The 23,355-nt window shown below is 45.2% G+C and overlaps 1 protein-coding gene across 1 annotated transcript in view; it reads right to left on the reverse strand.

Moving 5' to 3' along the window:
- The window catches only part of CYFIP1 (cytoplasmic FMR1 interacting protein 1), a 1,181,635-nt gene that overhangs the window by 541,984 nt on the left and 616,296 nt on the right, over positions 1 to 23,355 (reverse strand). The window contains 2 exon segments of the mRNA XM_069636612.1: positions 5,723 to 5,819; positions 8,361 to 8,517. Coding sequence (XP_069492713.1) covers positions 5,723 to 5,819; positions 8,361 to 8,517 — 254 coding nt within the window.

Below are 23,355 nucleotides of genomic sequence, written 5' to 3' on the forward strand. Positions count from 1 at the left end.
TCCAAAACCCTCTAAAAATAAAAGAAAACTAGAAGAACTAGACTGGATTAACACCTCAGAGAGGGCGGATCAGAACAAACTCCTAAGACACCTGCCACTCCTTCCTAGAAAATTAAATGATCTGGCGGAAATCTACAGGAAATTTCCCAATAAGCCGTTCCGACATTTCTTCTTAAGAGCAAGACTGAACTTACTACCGACTAATGAAATCCTGCATATTAGAGGTTTGACAAACACAAATTCCTGTAGGTTATGCAAAAAGGCTGAGGAAGTAGAATCAGTTCGTCATCTTCTGACCTCATGCAAAATATCAGAATAAACTACCTATATCCCTGGTCCTGGAGTCCTACTCGGACCGCGAGGAAACAACCTGGTGGCCACAGCTGATAAGTGGACAAAAAACTTCCTGGGCAATCGCCACAATAAAAATCCTGCAAATTGCCTTAGCGAAAATAGAAAAAGAAACAGAAAGGGAAGGATTGAAGAAAAATTGAAATTGAAATGGAAATTGAATAACAAAGGAACTCAACGTGTAATAACAGAGAACTCCTTCGTCTTTGTAAAACCAATCAGTTTTGGTAAACAAATAAAATATATATAAAAATATATATATTAGGTAACCCACCTTTTGGTATAGGTCAGTACTACACAAGCTGGCAGTGTGATGACTGAGCAGCCAGGCCCATCTCAAGAGGGCTAAATGTGTGCTGTACAAATTAAATCCCTAAATCCAAGTAACACGTACACTCAAGATTTCTGTTCTAAATAGTTATTTAATTAACATCCATTTTTAAATAACCGTTCTTTAAAAAGGCAATTTGTGTAACAATGTAAATATACTTTAAAATTACTTATCAGAATCAGAACAAGTTAGTGGATACTTTTTGGATATGCTCCTTACACAATTCCTACACCACGAGGTGACTTCATTCACAAGGACAGTAATAGCATTCATATATCCCACTAATTACTTGGCAGATTGTGAGGTTGCAGAAAGGAAAGGTTTTAAAGGAAGGAAAATGTTAAACAGGTTGTTAAGGAAATTCAGCCTAAAGAGAGAATTCTCCCTACCTAGTGAGTCCCCCAGCAGCTTTGCTGGATTTCTGGAGTTTGTTTTTTTCTCCTGCCAAGAGTGAGACTCTTTTTCTCCCACTCTTGGACATGATCTATGGTGTTCCTTTGACTGTTAATGTGTTTTATGGGCTATGGGGTCCTTTACTCCATAGGGTCTCATGTGTTTTTACTATGTGTGTTACACAGCACCGTCCGTGCAGTAACACAGGGGTGTCATAGTGACACCCCACCATAGACTCCATACCCTGGGACTGACTACTGTCTCCCAGCACATGTAAAGTCACCATTGGCTTTACTAGTCCCAAATTATTAACAGAAACCAGGTACAAACCATCATATTATGGACGTACTGGTCGGGGCAATTCAATTGCCCCGGGGTCTGTTAGTCGAGGGGGCACGTCTCTGTCCCCCCTGATCGAGTTTTGGCTGGTGGCAGTGGATACTACTTTTTATATTCGACCGCGAATATTTCCCTATGGGATTTTCCCATTGTTCGAGGCTACCAACTTTAATTATTTAATTCTCATAGCCTCGAACATACCGCCGGTTTATTTAGTTAATATTAAATCGCCGGTTGGTATTTTTTGCCAGGACTCGATTCTAAAATGGCGTGTGTGTTCTCTTCTGTGACTCCAACCCAAGTCGAGCCCTTTGTTCCACTTTTTGGCACTTCTCCACAGAAGCCTCCAAAAGTGGTGCCACTCTGTCTGGGTACCACAGGGGGTGTGGGAGGGGGTTTAGGCACCCTGGACTGAGTTACCTTGGTAATTCAAGTCGCACCCTTGTGCGATTGGCCCAAGTGGTGAGCCGGCCGGCTTACCACTTAGCATGTTTGATTGACAGCTAGGCTGAGTGAATGGGGGTATGCTGCATAAAAGCAGGGATTTTGGGACTGGAACTTCAGAAGTCGCCACAGGACCTGAGAATCCGACGAGGGAGAAGCTGAGCTGACCTACCACGACGTCACCACCGGTGGAGCCCTGCGGAACCGGCTCACCACTTCCCGACGACAGAGAAGATCTCCCGGCTGGAGAGGCTTCTTCCCCTGACTGGTGGGCACAACCAGTTTACCTTCTTTTCGCACCCCAGACCGGTTTGTGGTCGAACTGCCCTTGCCAAGCACCCCGGCAGCCGGATAGCCACTTACCACTGAACCGCGAATCAACGGACCGTGCCTTGTACCTGAGAAACTCTGCGGCTGGTTTATTCCCTAGCAGTGCAACGGACTCCTGTCTTCCTTCCTGATGAGATCCTCTTCCCCCGGACGAAGCACCGACTTGCGTCCGCTGCCAGGAACAACTGCCCCCGCTGGAGTGTTCTCACCACTTTAAGGTACCAGGTCCGCCAGGCCTCCCTTTCTAAAGATTGCTACAAGGTAATAATAACCGCTTAACCTTCTGGACTGGGCTGGCCGCCTTGACCCTCTAACTGGTCCCTTTCTTTGATCCAACTCCTTTTTGAACCATTACAAGACTTTTGTGCACTGCAACCGTGTGACCTTGGACACATTTCGTTTTGATACTCTTATAGCGGATCCGGCCTACTGACTCTTGATTCATGGTGTTACTTTGCCTTCCTCTCTTGTTGTGTTCGTGAAAAAGTGTTGGGATCTGTTTCAATTTATTCTCTGCTTTTCTCTCCTTTTTAAAACAAATTATTAGAGTGCGATCTACGTTAAGCGCTCACCGCTGTCTGAAAATAAGTGGGGCTTTACCTAAGACTTGTCTAATATTATTTTAAGGGAGTGTATATCTTTTAGTGACCGTGTTTTTGAATTGCTTACTATTGGTGCCTGTGTGTTTTTCTAGATGTGGTTTTAAATAAATAATTATATCTCTTTTACACCAAGCCCTGGTTTGTGTTTACTTGTTCTATTGTGTTCTCTTGACCTATTGTGAATACTCTGTATACTGCCTAACTCTTCTTGAGGTAAGTCTGACTGCTCAGCCACAGCTACCAAGTGAATCTGTGTGGTACAGACTGCTACCAAGTGGGTTTACTGCCAAACACCTGTAGTCCTAAATCTTTTGCAGTGGTCCCAGAGGGAACTGCACGGGTTTCTGCCTAACACAGGTTCTCAGTAAATGTGAGGACAACTAAATCTTCCAATGAAATCTAGACAAGCCTTTTCAGCAGTAACAGTTCACAACAAAATAACCTATGAGGGACAAACAATATCCAAGTCAATAGAGTAGAAGAGTCGGGGAGACACGACAGCCAAATTCAATTGAAACACAGTCTATGAAGCAGAGGCACTTTCTTCGATCAGAAACAGTCTTGCACAAAGGTAGAGAGTTTGTAGAAAATCACTTGTAGGGTCACAAGCTGTTTAGCCTGTGCAAAGAGAGTTGGAATGAACTCTAAAGGCAAGCCACTGCAATTCCCAACTGAGAAAAGCACAGTTTAAAGACAATGAGGTAAGTACCCCAAGCCTAAACTGGTTTGAAGAAGAGTGGTCCAGCTGGATTCTGTCTTGCTACAGTGGTGTAGACCCTGTGTTCCTGAGTCTCAGTCGTGGGAACAAGAGAGGATGTCTGGAGGGCTCCTGCGGCGGTACCTGGGAGGTTGGCGGCAGCTATTGGCTCTTTTCAGTTCAGAGGCACATTACGGTTTCAGCGCTTAGCAAACAGCTCCGTCACGGATCTCGGATACCGGTTGGGCTTCCTCAACTCCTTGGGTCCTGCACTGTGGTGAGGGGACTAGAGCTCTTGTCATCCTGCTTCTGGAGGGTACTTAGGATACTCCTGGAACTTCTAGCCAGATTTCAAATATTTCACTAGACTACAGATTATTCAACACCTTTCACTCGGTTCTTGCAGCAGCGAAGAAGTACAGACAATCAGGGAAGATGGTCCAGTGGAGTTCGTCTCGGGGTTAGCTGGTCCCACTAACCCAAGGGGAGAAACCGTTCCATCCGGAACTTATCTGTCGAACTGAAAAGGGAGTTTCAGCACAGCAGCAGGGCTTCACCGGGCAATGTCAAAGGACCAGGAGGATGCAAGCTTTGTTCACGGCTTCTTCGTCAGGTATTTCTCCCAGTGGTCGACTCTGCCTCTAGTCCCAAAACCCTCACCTTTTAAGCAGGTTTCTCCCATTCATGCACATGCTAGGCTGTCAATCACACAGCAGGGTGGCTGTCCTGAAAGGATAGTCAGCCAGCCAATCAGAACTGGTTGCATTCAGGCATTCCTAGAGACAAAGGACTGGGGAGTTTCGGGAACCTCCCTCACATCCTGCCCTTCTAGACAAAGTGGAGCCAGAGGCATGCTTCAGGGCTAAAGCCCGCCCAAGGCAAGACAAACAAAGGGCTCAAATCAGCCTCGATGCAGAGTAAAACACAAGAAAGGCCTCACAAACAGAAAATGGTGAAAAAAGAAGTCTGGGGCCATTTTGACAAAATGGTAACCCATGGGTGCTGTGCTGCAGCTGAGGGTTCAGCCTGCGGTAGAAAAGCACAATGGTAGGAATATTAAACCACTGCCACCAGCCATTTAAAAGTAGTGAGGGTAACATAAGAAATGTACATGCGAGAGTAGGATAAGGGGCTATTAGGCAACCCCCCCAGCACTCCACATAAGATGGGGTGTGCTGGACCTACAAAGAGAAAAGCTAAGTAAAGTCACTTTCACTTAACTATTCTTGTGAACTGTAATTCGCCAAGAAAAGGTATTTAAACCTTGGAGAAATCTCAATGGATTTCTCTATGACACTGCACTGAAGGTGCTGTGTGTCACCATACAAAAAGTATATGCCCATGGAGTTTGTCAGACCTACAAGATGCCTGTCAAGGTGCACGAAGAACAAGGACCCTCCACCACCAGGAAAGGTAGAAGGATGGACAACAAAGGACAGGCCATCTCACACAGCACTTCTAACACGAGGTGAAGCCATTTTGAGTACATCGTCCCCTTAAGTGCATTATCATGGCTAAAAAGGCACCCTGGGTTAATGCCTCCAGAAGGTGGCAAAAAAGTAACAACTTCCATTAGCCTGTTGTAAGAATGCCTGGAAAGTAATTAAAATACTAATAGAACGGGACGAAAAGTGTCCCCCACAGCACCCCATGTAGGGCTACAAACTGTAAAACACAAGTCATAAAAGGGACATGACCATTGATGTACTGTTAAGTCTAGGGAACGACAGAACCCAAAATGACATTGCAAAAATGGTCCATGGGTCCCTGTCAGCACACCACATGTGGTGAGGGGGTTCTGCTTTAGGAAAGCATGAGAACCAAAACTAAGGGAAGAGATATCCCCCCCACACTGGAACCTTAGAAGAAGGGTTCAGTGTTCCCACAACCAAAGTAAATGCAGGTCATCAGCGAGATAAAAAGAAGTCTCACTCACTTTAAAGTAAATGAAAACAATTGTGGTGAGTCCAGCAGTGCTGCTGAGACACTATGGACAGAGAGGGTAAGATTTGCAAAAAAGAAAATCTCCCCAACACCACCCAACATTCATCTGTGGAAACTACCTAAACAGTTTCCTGTTTCCAGCAAAGAGTGTACTCAAAGGAGTCTGAATCTTCAAGGAAGATCGAATTAATGAGAAATTCTGCACTGCATCTGTTTTGATTGATGACATCACAAAAGGACAAAATCACACACTTGTTCAAAACAGTAAGGGTTTACAATTTCACAACTCACCTCTGCTTCAATTTCATCATAAAGGAACTGCTTCTTGAACTTTGTCAAAGCGTAATGAGCGCTGTCGTTGTAGAGGTCAAGGGAATAGAGAACGTACCTAGGCAAATGAGAAATCACGTGAGAAACCATGGACGTTCCAATTTTAAAGCAGCAGCAGCATGCACCTTTCACTACAGTACAATGTATCTCGGGAGCGTTAAGGCTGCAGCAGTTGCAGGCAGTAATGATGGGCTGAAGAGGCTGCTGTTGGGCATTCCCCAATTCTCTTCTCTACCTCCTAGCACGCTACACCTTCATCTACCGAAGGGCTCTAGTTTCAATAAAGTATAACCTACTTTCCTACATGCCTGCCCAGGCCCGCTTCATTGACCATTATTTTGATGATAGCAATGAGACTTGGACTGAATTAAAAAAGGACAGAATGCACACAATACAAAGCATGAAGTGCGTTCCAATCAGAATAATCTAATAAATAACACACGCCCCAGAATGTTCGGGTTCCAGCGGAGTACACCCCGAATAGTGCTTAAAAGAGCCCAATGAGTGCCATACGCTATGATGGGATGAATGAAAGGCTCTGCTTCAGATGCAGCCTTCATTCTCTATCGGATTCGGATATTTTATAGGGCAGGTCTGTTAAAATGGTTCACTGGTACTTTAGAATGTTGATTCTTTGGCTATGGATGACATGAAAGACTTGTTGACAAAATAACAGATCTGGTTGCTACATGGAAACAAGAGAAGTTCAAAGCAGAAAGTGAGGCATGGCTAAGAATACAAATTACCCCAACACATTGTACGAGAAGCCTATTGGAATTGCTATAATTTTGATTTGATAGTAGGATATTTCTGTTTGCAATTCTGCTCAGGCACCTACACATTTCCTTCTGTTTTTTGTAAAATGTGGAAACCATGGCATATTAGGATGTCCTTTCTGTGAGGAGGATGTTGTGAGAGATGAGACAGAAGATAACGTTTGTAGTGGCTGGATGTGGGCCTGGCAGCAAACAAGCTGTGTGGTGCGTTACCAAATTGAGCTTGTTCAGCAGCAGTTGTGTTAATTTTTTTTCTACAACATTATAGTAGTGAAATATAAAAAACAATTCAAGCATTTGAAAATTAAATCCCTCATCAACAAGCACTGAGCATCACTATATTCCAGTGAAAAAGTTACAAACGCAACACGACTGTGCAACGAGGAGCCAACAACTCCCCAGGTAGGGGAAAAAAAAGACTATGAAAAGGCTCAACTCCTTTTAGCTTGGCACCTGTGATCATGCAACAAGTGTTACACATACATACATTTTTTTCAGGTGGCTTGGAGCAAATGCCTCAATCTCCAGGACGACTAATGTGTACATGCTGATGTTCTAGCTACCCTGGGTGCCTACTGTGTTTATCACCACTGCACCCTTCTCTACCTATACCCATTATCCCACTGAGCTGCAGAGGCACCTTATTGCTGTCCACTTCCCTGCTAGTTCTGATAAGACATTTGTTAGTTCATGATAACCAAGATTAGAACATGGACTAGCCAGGCGATACTTTAAAGTGTAAAAATGCCATCTTTTACATGTCTTTCAATTGCTTTTCCTTCACTTCCTGCCTTCCTCCCCTTTATTGTTGGAGTGGTGTTTTCTACTGTCTTGCTCATCTTTAAAAGAGTCCGATCTGTGCTTGGTCATCTCAAATCTAACTATGATGAAATTATATTTGTGTTTTATGAGCCCACTGAAACTTGGATGAAACATATTTAAAGAAGAAATCAAATAAAATGCAGTACTGTTCAATGGGCCTCATTCTGCCCCTGCCGGAATCCTGGCGGTAGAGCTGCCAGGATACCGGAATTTGGTACTTACCCTTACCAGCACTCCATTCCAGCGGCATTGCCACCGGATTACGAGTGCCGGCGTGGATGTGGGCATCCCAATTCCTGGAGTCCCATTGGACTCCATGAGGGGATTTGTGATCATTACCGCCACCATCGGTGGCGGTAATGACTGCTTTTATTACAGGTAGGGTGCCTCGCTTACCTCCAGCTTTTAGCTGGGGGTAACCCAGGTGTCCCACCGGCACACCTGTAGTCAGGCGGTCCGGTAAAGTCCGGGATCCACAAATATCAATATATTTTTACCAGATTGCCCGACTCGGAATGAGGCCCAAATGTTTGTTTTCTTTCGCACACCATAGAGAACAAGCTTTCACAGTTTAAAGAGCTGGTGGAACAATGAGCAATAAAAACATGAAAATACTTTTGCAATAGCAAGTAAAGGGCATCCACTACAGTAGTAGTGGTAGAGATTCTGAATATCAAACATCTTGCTTGGATGATACTCTCAGCGCTCAGGTCAAGTTGATGTCATTATCACTAATCCTATGGAAGACCTTTTAACCAGCAGGGCACTGCAGAAGCAAAAGGCCCCATGTTTTACAAAAAGGCAATGCCTCACTCCCTTTGAGACTGGGTGCCAAAGTTCTAGACACTCATGTTAAACATTTCCGAAAATGTTTGAACTGTTAACAAGAAAGTTCAAGAACTTAATACAAGGTAACAATACTAAAAGGAAAAAAAGACAACTTGAACAGATCCCAATGTGAATGCTGCATGGAACACAAGTAAATCTAGAATCGCTCTTACTCCATCATGGATGCTTCTTTGGTCTCTAGGATATGATCAGTCAGAATCCAAGGCATTGACATATCAATGGGGAACTGGATCCGCCTTCCCATAGTTAATTCCAGAAAGAACTCTCGAAACCACAACTGGGACAGGTCACAGCATTGTTGTAGCGTTTCTTAAAAAGGAATCAAATCAGCGTTATGTTCTTCAATGACAAACAAATTATACAACTTGATACCTGGTCGTTGTTATAACTTTTCACAACACCTTCCATGCAATGAAGCAAATCCAGATCACAAATTGAGTACATAAATTTAACAACATTTTAAAAATGTAATGGAATTGATATCTTGTACAACATTTTCAAGCCTGTAAAAAATGTGTTCAACTATAAGAGAAATAAGATCCATAGAGGTAATTTAAGTAGTACAGTCGAGGAAGATTGATAGATTTGTTAAATTCATGTAATTGGTACTTTTTAGACATAGGACAATGGACCACTTTAAATGGAACAAGAAAAAAAGATTACAACATATGTTTTGGAGAAGAATAAGTAGTATACCCAAACCAAAAGGAAAGCCAAATCTCTCAAGATGGTGACCGAGCAGTCAGGTTTAACTCAAGGGGACATAGGCTGACACAAAGGCCAAATTATTCCAAACGCTTTTCCATAGAAATGTAGTGCAAACACTTATCCATACACCTTCATTAGAACACACATACATATATGACAATCATTACATACCTGTAATCATCTTTCTGATGCTTGTATCTGCTTAGAGTCGCATGCTTTGCATAGGCCGATTTATAGTGGTTGGTGCAGAGTATTACATGATGGGGGTTTTCGAAATTAAAAAAGGATAGCGACACAGCGTGTTTGTAATACTATCCCTACTGTGACGTGTAATGTAACCATGGCCCCTCACGCATCAAGGTCCTCTGATTGCTTTATTTCTGACCTGATGTTGCATGTGTGTAGTAAATGAAAAAAGATGTGAAAAGGTTTAGGTTGTCTATGTACCTTCTACTCCCAACGAGGGGAGGAAGGGTGGGTGCATGTGAATCTAAGCAAATACAATCAACAGACAGATGATAGATGATTACAGTTATGTGAGGTTTGTCTTCTGAGGCATGTGGATCTGCTTAGAATCACATGCTTTGCATAGACCAGTGAGCATTATCAGGAGAAGGAAATGGGTTGTTAGAAGTAACAGAGGCATACAGATGTCTTAAACAACGGGTGTCCTACTTTGGAGTCACTCCTAGCTTGTGCATCCACACAGGCTTTACAAGATTGCCTCCAAGGGCACATTTGCAATGTGGCTAATGTGCCACCTGTACCATGTGTAGAGTATGCTCTAGGTGTAAATGGTAGTTCTTTGTTGGATAACTTGAAACATTGCTGTATGCATTTTACAATCCATTTGGAAATGGCTTCCTTGGAGAAAGGCCTAGAGACCCAAGCTACTCCTCACTGATGAGGACCAACAAGGCCGAAACAGGTCTGGGGATGCTTGGGGTCTCTACAGAAGAGATGTGACCAAGCAGTTCGGGCTTGACTACTGTTAGGCACAGTTTGTATGCAGTACCGTCTGGGACCCCTACACACAATTCAGACTACAGGTATAGGCAACACAACCTTTGGTATAAGCTTGTACTACACAGATTTGGTAGCGTGTTGAGCAGCCAGGCTTATCTCAAGAGGGGAAAAAGTCAGCTGTAGTGGAGTTACACAAAGATTCACATTCCAGGTATTCAAATAAACTCTTACACTCAAGGTTTCTTGCATAATCAATTATTAATATATTTATCAGTCAGTTATAAAGCCTTCTTCAGAAGGGAGTGTTAATACAGAAATCATTTTCCCTGAAAGCTGCCATGTTAAACTTTGCCTCAGCAAGACTACCCCATTGCTCGCGCTCTAGCATCATGTCCATGTCAGACGAGCGGCTTTCGTGTTCGCCCCCAAGGCCCAGTGTTTTGCCTTAAGCACACATTCCCCATAAATCCTTGAATGCCCCCCTGTTCTCCTTTCCCGTAACAGCTAAATAAACAACGCACTCTTGCACTCCCCTCCCACGGTATGCAGCCTTGCAAGCCGACCCTAGGGTCTCTTTTTATAAATAATGATTGTCCGACATCCGCGCTCTTTCCTGGGAACATAAGCATGAACCCATCTGTACTGACCTTGTTATTCTCTGGAATGTGTGTGAAAGGGGATTGTTCCAGGCGCTTGTGCGTCACTCTGTAAAAGATATGTCCTGCTTTTGTTCAACAGCCCATAAATGGACATCATTATCACTACAGCAGCAGGATATGTGTAGTTTGCAAAATTCCCCACTGTGTCAAGTGTGATGAATTAGCTCGTTGTACGACCATACATGTTAAAGGTTACATCTGCATCCTGAAGTGTATTATGATTTGCTTAGATAAGTTATAAGAGTAATGACCGTTTGCGATGTCCGGCCTTTGTAAACCTCACCGCAATGTCTGGGAATACAGCCAAAAGTGTTCCGGCAGGAAACTATGTTTCGAAATGTCTGGTTCCGAGCCAGGCATAAGACTCAATGTAATAATTTCCCTATAAAAAGCATGCTCACCGTAATGTTAGCAGCACACACTAGCAGCATCCCTCTGATGATGTTACGTGTCGGCCCTTCCGTGGAAGCTTTGTCTTTACTGTAATAAATGATTGTTAAACTCACGAGCGCATTTATTTTTGACGCAGACCTCCACCTAGTGAATTTTAGCATTTACTGCAGCAATAGAATAATAACACACAAATACAACATGCATTACTTACCGTGGAGTATTGCATCTTGTCTTTAGAGAATCGAAAGGGGAAGTCGACATGGGCGTGCCTGTAATACTATCCCTACGTGACGTGTAGTGTACCCAAAATCCCTCACATGTTGAGGTCCCTACGATTGTATTTTTTCTGCCGTGAGGGAGCCTATGACTAACTTGAGAGTACAGAAAAGAGAGAAAGTAGTAATACGTCTGTTTCTTCCATCCGAGCGGGGAGGAAGGGTGGGTGCATGTGAATTTAAGCAGATACAATCATCAGAAATGCTTTTACGGTAAGTAATGCATGTCTTCTGATGCTTGTTAATTTGCTTAGAATCACATGCTGTGCATAGACTAGCGAGCAGTACCCTGAGTTGGAGGTGGGTTGTGAGAAGGAACAGTAGTGAAAAGAGGTCTTATTACAGCTTGCATGTTCAAAAATAGGTACACAAAGACCCTATTCAAAAATATCCATCTTACTCCACCAACAGGGAGGTAAATTTATATAATAAAGTAAGGAGTAAGATGATTCTTTTACTCCACTCACACCTTCACCCCTTAATTAAGCACCTCTGTTATATCTTCCGGCACTTAAAGTCCTGACAAAATGGACTGTGTGCGTAAATGCACTTACGAAAACAATATTTATTCAAAATACTGCGACCAATATTAAAACAACTTGAAAAAAACCCTCACATCACACAGTGTAGTTCCTAACCATAGAAAAAACAATTTCTAAAATATAGAACACAATTCATACAAATACTCAGGACACAAAAGATATCACATAACAAAACACAAAAATCTCAATGTGTTATTAAAATGACGATCCCTATATTACAGCTTGTCCCACCTGAGAATCAGACCTAGAATGAGTGTCTAGGCAATAGTGTTTTGTAAAGGTGTGTACAGAATACCAGGTTGCCGCTTTGCAAATGGACTCTAGGGAACGTTTACAATGAATGCTATGGAAGTCTCAGTGCCTCAAATAGAATGCACTCTAGGCTTGAAGGGCTCTCTCTTAGCAAGAGTGTAACAGAGTGTGATGCATTTGACAATCCATCTAGCGATTGCTGATTTAGAGACAGCATCCCCTTCTCTACCAGATGCCAATGAAACAGAACATTTGTTTGTTTTCCTCAGTGGTTTAGTTCTGTCCAGGTAAAACATGACTGCTCTACGCAAATCTAGTGTGTGTAAGCTTCTTTCTGACATGTAAGTAGGGTTCTGGAAGAAAGTAGGCAGTCCAATAGATTGGTTCACATGGAACGTGGAGATCAATCTGGGCGTAAATCTAGGATGAGTGCGCAGAACCACCTGATCTCTATGAATAGTAACAAAAGGGCCTAGTACTGAAAGGGCCTAGTACTGAACGGGCCTAGTACTGAACGGGCCTGAAGTTCACTCACCCTTCTTATAGAAGTTATAGCCTCTACGAAGGCAGTTTTATAGGGAAGGTCTTTTAGACTAGCCTTGTGCATAGACTCAAAAGGGGATCCCATAGGTCTAGTTAGAACCACATTTAAGTCCCATCCGGGAGCTGGGTTAGAAATGGGGGGATGAATTCTCTTAACCCCTTCCATGAAAGCCTTAATAACTGGTATTTTCCACCATGACACCTTCTGCTGTGACATAGTGTAGGATGAGAGGGCAGCTAAGTGAACCTTCAGTGAATTAAAAACCAGTCCCGAATCCTTGGCATTACACCAGATAAAGCGTTTCCATTTACTGGAATACCAGTATCTGGTGTTGGGTTTTCTTGCTTCTCTGAGAATGTTAATACATCTCTGAGGGAGTTGAAGGTGTCCAAACTCTGACTTCAGGAGCCAGGCCGCTAAGTTCAGAGTTTGTGGGTCTGGGTGAAGTGTCTTCCCTTTGTCCTGAGACAATATGTTGTATGGACAAGGGAGTTTCACTGGGGGAGATAGAGACATCTCCATCAGATGAGCGAACCAGGGTCGTCAGGCCCACATGGGGGCCACCAATATCATGGTGACTGGTTCTTGGTGCATCTTGTGCACTATCTTGTTGAGTAGGGGAGTCGGGGCTGTGGGGGGTTAGCGTAAACAAATTTCCCTGACCTTGTGATCCAGAGTCTGTTCCACTTGGAATGGTTCTGGGGGTACCTGGAGGCGTAATCTTGGCATTGAGCGTTCTCCAGAGTTGTGAACAGGTCGATCTCTGGGACGCCCCATTCTGCGAAAACGTTGGAGACAATGTCTTCGTGTAATCGCCATTCGCACTCCATGGGTAGCAGGAAATCTCTGCTTAGTACGTTGAAGATTGAGTTCCCATGGAACATGTTGTGACAACAGGAACATGTTGAGTTTGAGAGCCCATTTCCAAATGTTTTGGGACAGTTTGGACAGCCCTGCAGAGTGAGTGCCCCCTTGCTTGTTCAGATAGTACATGGCCATGGTGCTGCCTGTGAGGATCAGGACTGTCTTCCCTTGCAGTTGTGTCTGAAAGGCTTTCAGTGCTTTGAACACTGCTAACAGTTCCAACAGATTTATGTGGTTGGACTCTATGTCTGACGACCAAGCTCTGTGTGCTGTTTGTTGAAGCAGGGGGGCCCCCACCCTGTGAGAAACGCGTTTGTAGTGAGAGTGGCTTCCACTGCGGTAGTGGTGAAGGATTTTCCTTTTAAGAGGTTCTCCCTCGACCACCACCGCAGCGAGAGAACGAGGGCTGGCGAGACAACTATTAGATCGTCCCATTGTCCGCTGGCTTGACACTACTGGCTGTTGAGCCACTCCTGCATTGGACGCATGCGCAAGCGCACGTGAGGAACCAAATGAATGCATGACGCCATCATTCCCAACAGTTGCATAGCTTTGCGTACAGTCAGCTCTCGACTGGCTACATAATGAGGGATTTGAAACAACATGTTTTGGACCCTCTCATTGGAGGGGAAAACGAGACCGTCCTTTGTTCGAATTAGAGCCCCTAGGAACTGCATGACTTGACTGGGGTCTAAGCTGGATTTCTTCTCGTTGATGGAGAAATCCAGGCTATATAAAAGGTCTATTGTCTTTTGGGTATTTGACAGACATGTCTCGTAGGTGTCCCCCCTGGTATGAGCCAGATGTCAAGGTAAGGATAAACCGGGATGGATAGCCTGCACAGGTGTGCTGCTGCCACTGCCAGTACCTTCATAAATACCCTTGGTGCCAAAGCTATACCGAAGGGTAGTACCCTGAACTGATGGTGCTTGTCTTGTATCGTGAATCTGAGGTATTTTCGGTGTGCCGGCAACATTGAAATATGAAAGTATGCATCTTTCATGTCCAATGTTGCCACGTAATCCCCGTGTGGGCAGGGGAATTACTTCCTGCAGAGTGACCATATGAAACTTTTGGGGTTTGACAAATTTGTTTGCTGGACGCAAATCTAGTACAAGGCACAAATCTAGTACAGGGCGCATGGTGAGATACTTTTTGGGTACAAGGAAGTACACTGAATAAATACCCTTGTTTACCTGTAGTAGAGGTATGACTTCTATGGCGACCTTTTCCTGCAGGGTCCCTACTGCTTGTAGCAGGATGTGCAGATGTTCTGGCGCAGGCGTCTTGATCGTGGCGGTCTGAATTGGGGGTCCAGCAGAATTCTATACAGTACCCGTGGGCAGCGGACTTGAGTGCTCACTGGTCTGTAGTTAGTCCCTCCCATGCTTGAAAAAATGATTAGCCGGCCCCCGACCGGGGATGCATGGGAGGGGACCCGGATCTGCGGGTAATTTTTTGGCCTGTCAGGGAACCTCGAGGGGCAGAATTCTGGCTCCTTCCTTTACCACGTCATTGACCCCTTGTGGGATATGGGTGGTGTAGCTGCTGGTTCCTTGGGGAGAGGACCAATTATTTCCCGAGCCGTATTGATTTTGAGGGAAACGTTGGCCACGAAAGGAACGTCTATTCCCACTCACCCTCCTTTGTGAAGGTCTCTGAGTGATTTGATCCAGAGTCTTAAGGGTGTCATGCTGCTCCCTTGCAGTTTTGAGGGCTTCATCAACTTCCTTTCCAAATAAATTAGCGTCTTCCACCGTCTTATTTATAAGTGAAGCTTGGGTGTCTGGTTTGAAACCAGAGTTCCTTAATCATGCATGCCTCTTCAGGAGGGTACCCTGAGCCAGGGACCTGCCGGCTGTCTCTGCTGCATCCAAAGTATTTTTTAGGATTCTCTGGTTAACTTGTCTGCCTTCTGCTACCGTGGAGCGCAGACAGACTCATAGCGGTTCAGGGACTTCTGCTGCTTTCCTCACTATGTCATTGAATGCCATTTGGTTGTCGACCGGGGAGGCTTGCCGGCAGTGGTGGGGTGGGTTTGGGGAGTCCAAGCACAAGGCATCAGGTTCCGATGTTGGAGTAGGCGATTGCCAAGGGCAAGGATCAATGGGGTTGGGGTAGTCTCCCCAACCCTCTGTGGAGTCCACATGAACATCCTCAGTGTCAGCAAAGGGATCTTCATCTTGAATCTCTTCCTCAGTGAGGTCATAAATATATTATTATTCTTCATCTTGATTAGGGTCAAAGACCTTCTGAAGTTTAGCCACAGGGAGAAGGGGATTTCCCTCTCTAGAATTCTTGGGTTTGGACTTCTCAGAGTTCTACAAACCTCTCTAGCCTGTCTATACATCCTTCACATTTTTCTCTGATGAAAACAGAGCGGTCCAGGGGTGTAATGGATCTTCCGTCGCCAAACGTCAATATTTCTCCTTTAACGTCAAATAAAGTCTTTTCGGGGGGCCGACTATTGATGCATGTCCTTCTGTTTGTCTGTGGGCTTTTTCCGTGAGTTCCGATGAATCCTTCGGCCTATCCCTGGATTTCGACGAATCCTTGTGTTTGTTCTTGGGTTTCAATAAATCCTTGCACCGTTGCTTCTGAGAATCCGCCGCAATTATCCTAGTGATGCTTTTGGTAATCACTTCAGAATCAGGAAGTTGTAAAGTTCGGGCCTGTGTTTGCACGGTTACTTTTGGCAGAACCGGGTGCCATTTTGACAAAGATGGCTCCCGTGTGCTAGTTTAATGTAGCTGCGAATGCAGCCCGCGGTAAAGGCACACCCTGGTAGTTCAAACAATAGCACTGCCACCAGCCATTCAGTGCGAAAAAGGGTAACATAAAAAATGTTTCATGAGAAACTAGACAAAGGGTAACCCCTCCAGCACTCAATTGTAAGATAGGGTGTGCTGGGTCTAAAAAGTTACAATGGTAAGTAAAGTCAATTTCAATTTACTGCTCATGGAAATAGTAGTTTATCCAAGAGAAGGTATTTAAACCTTTGGGAAATCTGAAAGACTTCCCTGTGCCACTGCACTGAAGGTGCTGTGTGACAATTGTAAAAGATGATGCCTATGGAGTTCACAACCAAACAAAACAGTGTTCAAAATCACAAAATACATAAGAGAGTGGGGAAAAGGGTCACACTCTCCAGGTTAAAAAAAAAAAAGTCCTCAAAATCCAGCAAAGTTGCTGGGGTCTCTAAGATGGAGGAAAAAAGCACATTTCTGAGAATTCTCCCCAACAACTACCTCTTTTGGGGTGGGACCAAGCCCGATTTCCATATGGTCTTTCCCCTTTTTGTAATGGCGTGGCAGGCGAAGAACGATGGTCTGGAGGGTTGCACAGAGCAATGAAACACTTATGTATAGGCACGTTATAAATGCCATATATATCAATGGCAGAGGTTAGAATTAATTCAAAACCTTCCAGCCATCGCCTGTTTTGTTTTGTGCCCTTTCCTCCCAACAACTAAGGAAAAAAAAAACGAGTCGGTTTTCCCAATTGGTTTTGCCTGAGGTAGTACATGACAGCTCTCCTAACTTAGTGTATGGAGGGCTCTCTCTCCAGAGTTTTGTGGGTCTTGTAAAAACACTGGCAGTTCAATAGATTGGTTGACATGGAATCTGGAAATGTACTTTGTTGCGAATTGTAGGTGTGTTCTTAGGACCACGTTGGTTCCTATGTATTCTGACATATGTTTTCTGAAATGAACAATGCTTGGAGCTCACTTACTCTTCTTATAGAGGTGATAGCTATAAGAAAGGCGGCCTTGTAAGGGGGGAGACCCCTGAGGCTTGAGTTATGCATACGCTCAAAGAGGGGGACCTCTTTGCTTAAATCCCATTCTGGGAGTGGATTTACAATTGGGGGATATAGTCTTTTCACCCCTTCCATGAAGGCTTTCACAACTGGAATTTTCCACCACAACACCTTGCTTTGTGATGTGTATGCCAAAAGTGCAGCTAAATTGACTTAAGCAATTGAAGACCAGAAGGGAGTCCAACAAGTGAAAGAAATAGTGCACTATGTTAGAAGGTGAACAGTCAATAGCATATTCATTAGACTTTCTACACCATACTACACATCTTTTACATTTGTTAAAGTAGCTGTGTCTATTGTTTGGTGTATGTACTTATGCATCTGGTAGGTAAATTAAGATGGCCAAACTATAATTTCAGGAGCCAAGCTCCTAAATTGGTTATCTGAGGATGTGGATGAAGGGTTACCCTTTTGCTCCGAGACAACATGTTGTAAGGGCTGGTTAGCTTTACTGATGGGCAAAACGGACATCCTGAGAAGGCGGGACTACCATGTTTGGCAGGCCCACATTGGAGCCACTAGGATCATTGTTAAGTGTTCTTGATGCATCTTGTAGATTACTCTTTTCAAGAGGGGAGTCGGAGGAAAAGTGTATGCAAATATCCCTGACCAATTGATCCACAGTGCATCCCACCTGGATCCCTTCTGGGGGAACCTGGAGGTGTAAGTGTGCCATTTTGTGTTTTCTTCCGTGGCAAACGGATGTAGATCTATGTCTGGATAACCCCTATCTTTCACAATGTCCGAGTGTAGCTCCCACTCATGTTCTAAGGGTTGATCTGTATTTCCGCTTAGTGTGTCTCCTAGGCAGTTGTGTTCCCACTTCCAGATTTTCTGTGCTAGTTTGGACAGATCTATAGAATGCATCCCACCCGGTTTGTGGATGTAAACATGGCGGTTGTGCTGTCTGAGAATGAGTACATTCATCCCCACTAGTGATGCAGGAAGATTGTGTAGTGCTTTATACACTGCCAACTCTAGGACATTGATTTGCTTCTTTGTTAGTGTTTTTGTCCACATGCCGTGTGCTGGCTCGTGGAGGTAATGAGCTCCCCAACCTGAGAGCGATGAGTCTGTTGTGATCGTGGCTTGTGTTGGGAGGATGACAAAAAGGTTGTCCCTTCTCTAGGTTGTCTTTGGTCTACCATTGAAGTGCCGACACCACAGTCTGCAAAACTACCACTAGATTGTCCCACTTTACTTGCGCTCAAGACCATCGTTTCGCTAGCTATTCTTGTATTGGACGCATGTGTAGCCTTGCATGTGGCACAATGAAGATGCATGATGCCATCTTACCAAGAAGGTGCAACACTTTCCTGACTGTTAACTGGCGACTGACTGTAGAACATGGGATTTGGCACAGCCTGTTTTGGACCCTGGAGGGAAAGACTAAGGAGTCTTTGTGTTCAAATTTTGCCCCTAGGAACTTTTTGACATGGCTGGGAACTAGACTCGATTGTGTCTCATTGACAGAAAACCCCACTTGAAACTGAAGGTTGTTTCTTGTGTATACTGCTAACACATCTGTGGTGTCTCCTGTTATGAGCCAGTCATCCAGACAAGGGTAGACTTGAATTGATGGTCTGTGTAGCTGTACAGCTAGTACCTTCGCAAGGACCAGAGGGGCTGACGCAATCCCAAAGGGTAGTACCTTGAATCGGTAGTGCGTGGACCCCACCTTAAATCTTAGGTACTTTCTTTGAGCTGACAAAATTGAAATATGAAAGTATGCATCTTTCATATGTTACTTCCTGTAATTTTGATATTTTGAACTTTTGCTGTTTGACATTTATGTTTGCATTTGGTCTGGTCTTTCTTTACAACAAGAAAGTACACATAATAAACACCCCCATTTACTTCTGACAGAGAGATTAGTTCTATGCCCCGCGCCACTTTCCAGAAGAGCTTCTACCTCTGCCTGGAGAATCTGCTGATGTTCCAACAAAATGTTCTTGTGTCTTAGAGGATGATTGTGCTGTATTTCCAGAAACTCCACGTGGTATCCGTCTTGACTGTTAACACCCACCTGTTTGTTGTAATCCCCTCCCATACACAGGCTGAGAAATGCAACCCCCTACTACGGTGAAATCGGAGGGCACATGGAACACCAGCCATTGCTTGGCGGGTTTAGCCAAACCTCTGGTGGTTTGGCATGTACCCCTACTGCACCCTCGCCTAAATTTTCTCTTGAAGGAGGATTGAGAGGTAGGCAGATGTCCCTGATTGGCATACCATGAACTGGTGCCAGTTTCTGATGAATAACTGGCTTGGGCTGATGTTCTTGCACAACCTTGCACACGGAAAGTGTATTTGCTGTTGGACCCTCTCTGCATGAAGAGTTTATTAGCAATATGTCCTTAGATCTTTAGGGTCTTTTTGCTCCTTTTAAGCCGTCTCTAGGGCATTGTCTACTACCTTGCCAAAAAGAAAGTTGTTCTCTACCGGCATGTTAATAAGCGTGGCTTGTGTCTCGGGTTTGAACCCTGTATTTCAGAGCCACAAGTGGAGTTTTAGAAGGGCCCCCCTCTCCTCTACTACGACCCTTGCTAATGTATCTGCCACGTCAAGGGAGTTCTTGATAATGGCATTTGCAGTCTGCTTACCCTCAGCCAGAGTTTTAACAATCAGAGCGCAGAGGCTCTGGCACCCCACTAACCTGCTCTTCTACCTGTTCCTATTGGGCCATATAGACGCTAGCCATAAGGGTTGGATTGCTGGCAATATGCATCTGGAACACAGCTGACGTTGCGACTTTCTTTCCCACAGTGTATATTTGTATGCTCTTCTTATCTGGTGGTGCCTCTGAAGTTGCCAACAGTGTGCCAAGCCTCTTAAGGGATGTATTTACCACTAGAGAATCAGGATTTAAGGGTCCTTTAATGAAGAGTAGGTCTGTGGGTACTGGTTTAAACACCTTTTCTAAGCGTGGGATGACTGATCTACTCCGGGAAGGTGTAGAAAGGTAGGGTAGGAGATGTCTCTTAACAGATCAAAATAATGGGATGTACTGACCTATCTTTTTTTCTCAATGACTGGTCATGAACTAAGTCAGTGTCTTCCTCAGACTCTTGCGTGTCTACCTCAAAAATCAGCAACCTTCTTAAGGATGTTATTATAGAGCAGCTGGTCATCAATATGTGATGTTGAAACAGGGTGTGACGTCTGGAGAGGGCACTTCATAGTCATCAGGGTCTGTGCCAGGGCAGTCTTCTAAAAAGGCATCCTTTTCTTAGTCTACATCTAGTTCATTAGCAGACACCTCATAGAAGCCAGTCTGTTGTAACCTAAGAATTTTGGATAGGGGTTCCCCTTCCTCTAGAGAAATGAGATTGTGTTTGATAGGGTGTTTCTCCAAGAAATCCACAAACTAAGCCACTTTTTTCATAGTATTCTCAAATGTATCTTTAGTCTAGGGACTACCAGATAGGGTGTCCTGGAGAGGAAAAGCTACTTCCTCCTGTTGTGCCTCTGCTAATGGGGAGGTGACACCAGTGTATCCAGACCTTTGTGTGCCAATGGGTCCCAGAATGATTAGGCAGCTCTGGTGGCTGGTTTGGTAACTGAACGGGAATCTTAGGCACGGAACCGCTCCTGCTCTGCGTATGTTTGGGCCAGGTTTGAGCCCGGGCGAAGAAGGTTTGTGAGACAACGAGCCACCTGCGGAGGCACTGGGTTCCATGACCGATTTACCACTTTTTGATGGGTGCACTGAAAAATGTTGCGAGGGTTGAATATTTGATATGTGTCAGCATCTCATGCGCCGCTACTGACCACTCTGTACATTTAATATGTCATCCCCTGTCGCCAGAGGAACCCTCCAGAGCAGTGCAGGACGCCTGCCTTAAGAAGCTGGGGACTGGCATCAGGGAATGTCTTGTTTCCCAGTCAGATGTCTCCTCTGCGTCACTTATGGCGCCAGGACTGTCATGCTCTGCCTTGAATTCCTCTGCACCATCTGGTTATTCCAGCGATGTTTCAGCTTGCATTGCATAGACTGCCCAGCATTTTGACCATCTGTCCTTAAGGGTTTTAGGCCGAAAGAGCTTGCATGCTCAGCATGTAGTTTCCTGGTGGTGTCAAAGGAGACAATGGTTACACACGTTGTGTGCATCTTCCCAGACGGGCAAAAGTTAAATGGAGTTTTTTCCATTATAAGCGCCGGAAGACAGTGAGACGTAACAATTGCAAGCAATGCAGAATATGAATGGAGGCATTCTCTAAGGGTTTTAGAATTTATTTTCCTCCACTCTCCCTACTGTGTAGGCTGAAGCCTGGAGGAAGGCCGTCGGCAAGGCTCCTCGATCGCCAGACAGTGAGAAGGTATCATCGAGAGTCACTGGATGCGTTGAACAGGAGTGTCAAGCGAACTTGCCGGACGTGAGAAATAATGAAGTATTGTAGTTAATAATGAAAAAAGTATCGGAGTCAAACAAACTCCATTAGCACCCTGGGCGGGGGAGCCAGCCAATCAGGTTGCTAGGAATGCGGGCCTGCACCGCCGGTGTAAGCCTGCGCTCCAAGCCGCCTCACGGCCGGCTTCCCCGCCGCCATCTTCCCCCCACCCTCCGCTCCCTTCTTTTTCTTCATCAACCCTCCTTACCTTATTTCGGCTGTGGCAGCCCTCGCACCTTCCTCTCAGCTTCCCACGGCCACCATGGAAAGGGAAGAGGGGCTCTGTACTGAGCCCCACCTTCCCTTTCCAGATTTGCCATGTTGGTAAAGGATTTTCCTTCCTACAACGGGACGGGCACAGTGTCCCATTGTAGGAAGGACCATCCTTTTTTTGTTAGCACACTGGGTTCCCGCTTTGGTAACTCGGAGGGCTAATGGCCATACGTCCTTATTCCACGGGCAATACCGGGGGAAGTAACGGCCACAGCACCACTTGATGCCTTCGCTTCGCTCGGGCCGTTAACTGGGGCTGCAGGCCGTTACCCCCCGGTGTTGCCCATGGAACAGGTATATAACGCCACAAAAAGAACAAGTTACTTACCTGTAACTGTTGTTCTCCAGCATGGGTCTGGCATGGATTCACATGCTCATGAATATTCCCCGTCGTCAGGCTGGGAATCCTCGGTAAAGAAAAAAAATCAGTATCAGTTTTGTTTCTGATCTGTCTTTCTTAGTAGTAACCAAGCACTGGTCTCTGGGTCATACTGCCCCCAGCCAATGACTGCCCTCTCCCTAAGCCCCGACTCTGGCAGCCATCCTCAGATTTGGTAGCACGTAAAGTGGCAGTATGACCAAGTGAAGAGCCGCAGAGGGGTAGGCGGGAGGGTTCGCATGTGAATCCATGCCAGACCAATGCTGGAGAACAACAGTTACAGGTAAATAACTTGTTCCTTCTCCAGCATGGGGTCTGGCATGGATTCACATGCTCATGAATATAAGAATACATAGCAGTACACACATGCACAACCACGGGAGGTGGCAAAGGCTCAACATTAAGCATTACATCAAAACTCAACATTAAGCATTTCTTACCTCCTCACCAGGCTCACCTTAAGCGAACAGGTTGCGCAGCACTGCTTGGCCGACTCTGGACTCCTCCCTGGAATCCCGGTCGACGCAGTAGAATCTCCTGAAGGTGTGCGTCGACCTCCACGCAGCAGCCCTGCAGATGTCAAGCAGGGGCACACCAGACAAGAACGCTGTGGTAGCAGCGATCGCTCTGGTCGAATGGGCTCTCGGGACGGCCGGGCAACGGTCGGTTTGCCAACCGATGACAGCGCATGATGCAGCCAGAGAGCCATCTGCAAATGGAAGCCTTCGAGAGAGCCTTCCCTTGGTTCACAGGTCCAAAGGTCACAAACAGCTGTGATGTCTTCTGAAAAAACTCTTCGTTCGGTCCACCTAGAACTTCAACGCTCTAGCTACATCAAGCGAGTGCAAAGTCCTCTCGGCCGGCGACGAAGGCACGGGAAGAAAACAGGTAACACCAAGGGCTCATTGAGATGGAAGTCTGACGGCATCTTGGGCATGAAGGTGGGGTGCGTCCTCAGCACTACCTTCGTATCATGAAAGGTCAGGTATGGAGGCTTGCAGGATAGGGCTGAATCTCTCCCACGCGTCGTGCGGAGGTGATGGCCACAAGGTACGCTGTTTTCCACGACAGAAACTTCAAC

This window comes from Ambystoma mexicanum, chromosome 7p (assembly GCF_040938575.1).
Source record: "Ambystoma mexicanum isolate Mex_15411 chromosome 7p, UKY_AmexF1_1, whole genome shotgun sequence".
NCBI lineage: Eukaryota > Metazoa > Chordata > Amphibia > Caudata > Ambystomatidae > Ambystoma > Ambystoma mexicanum.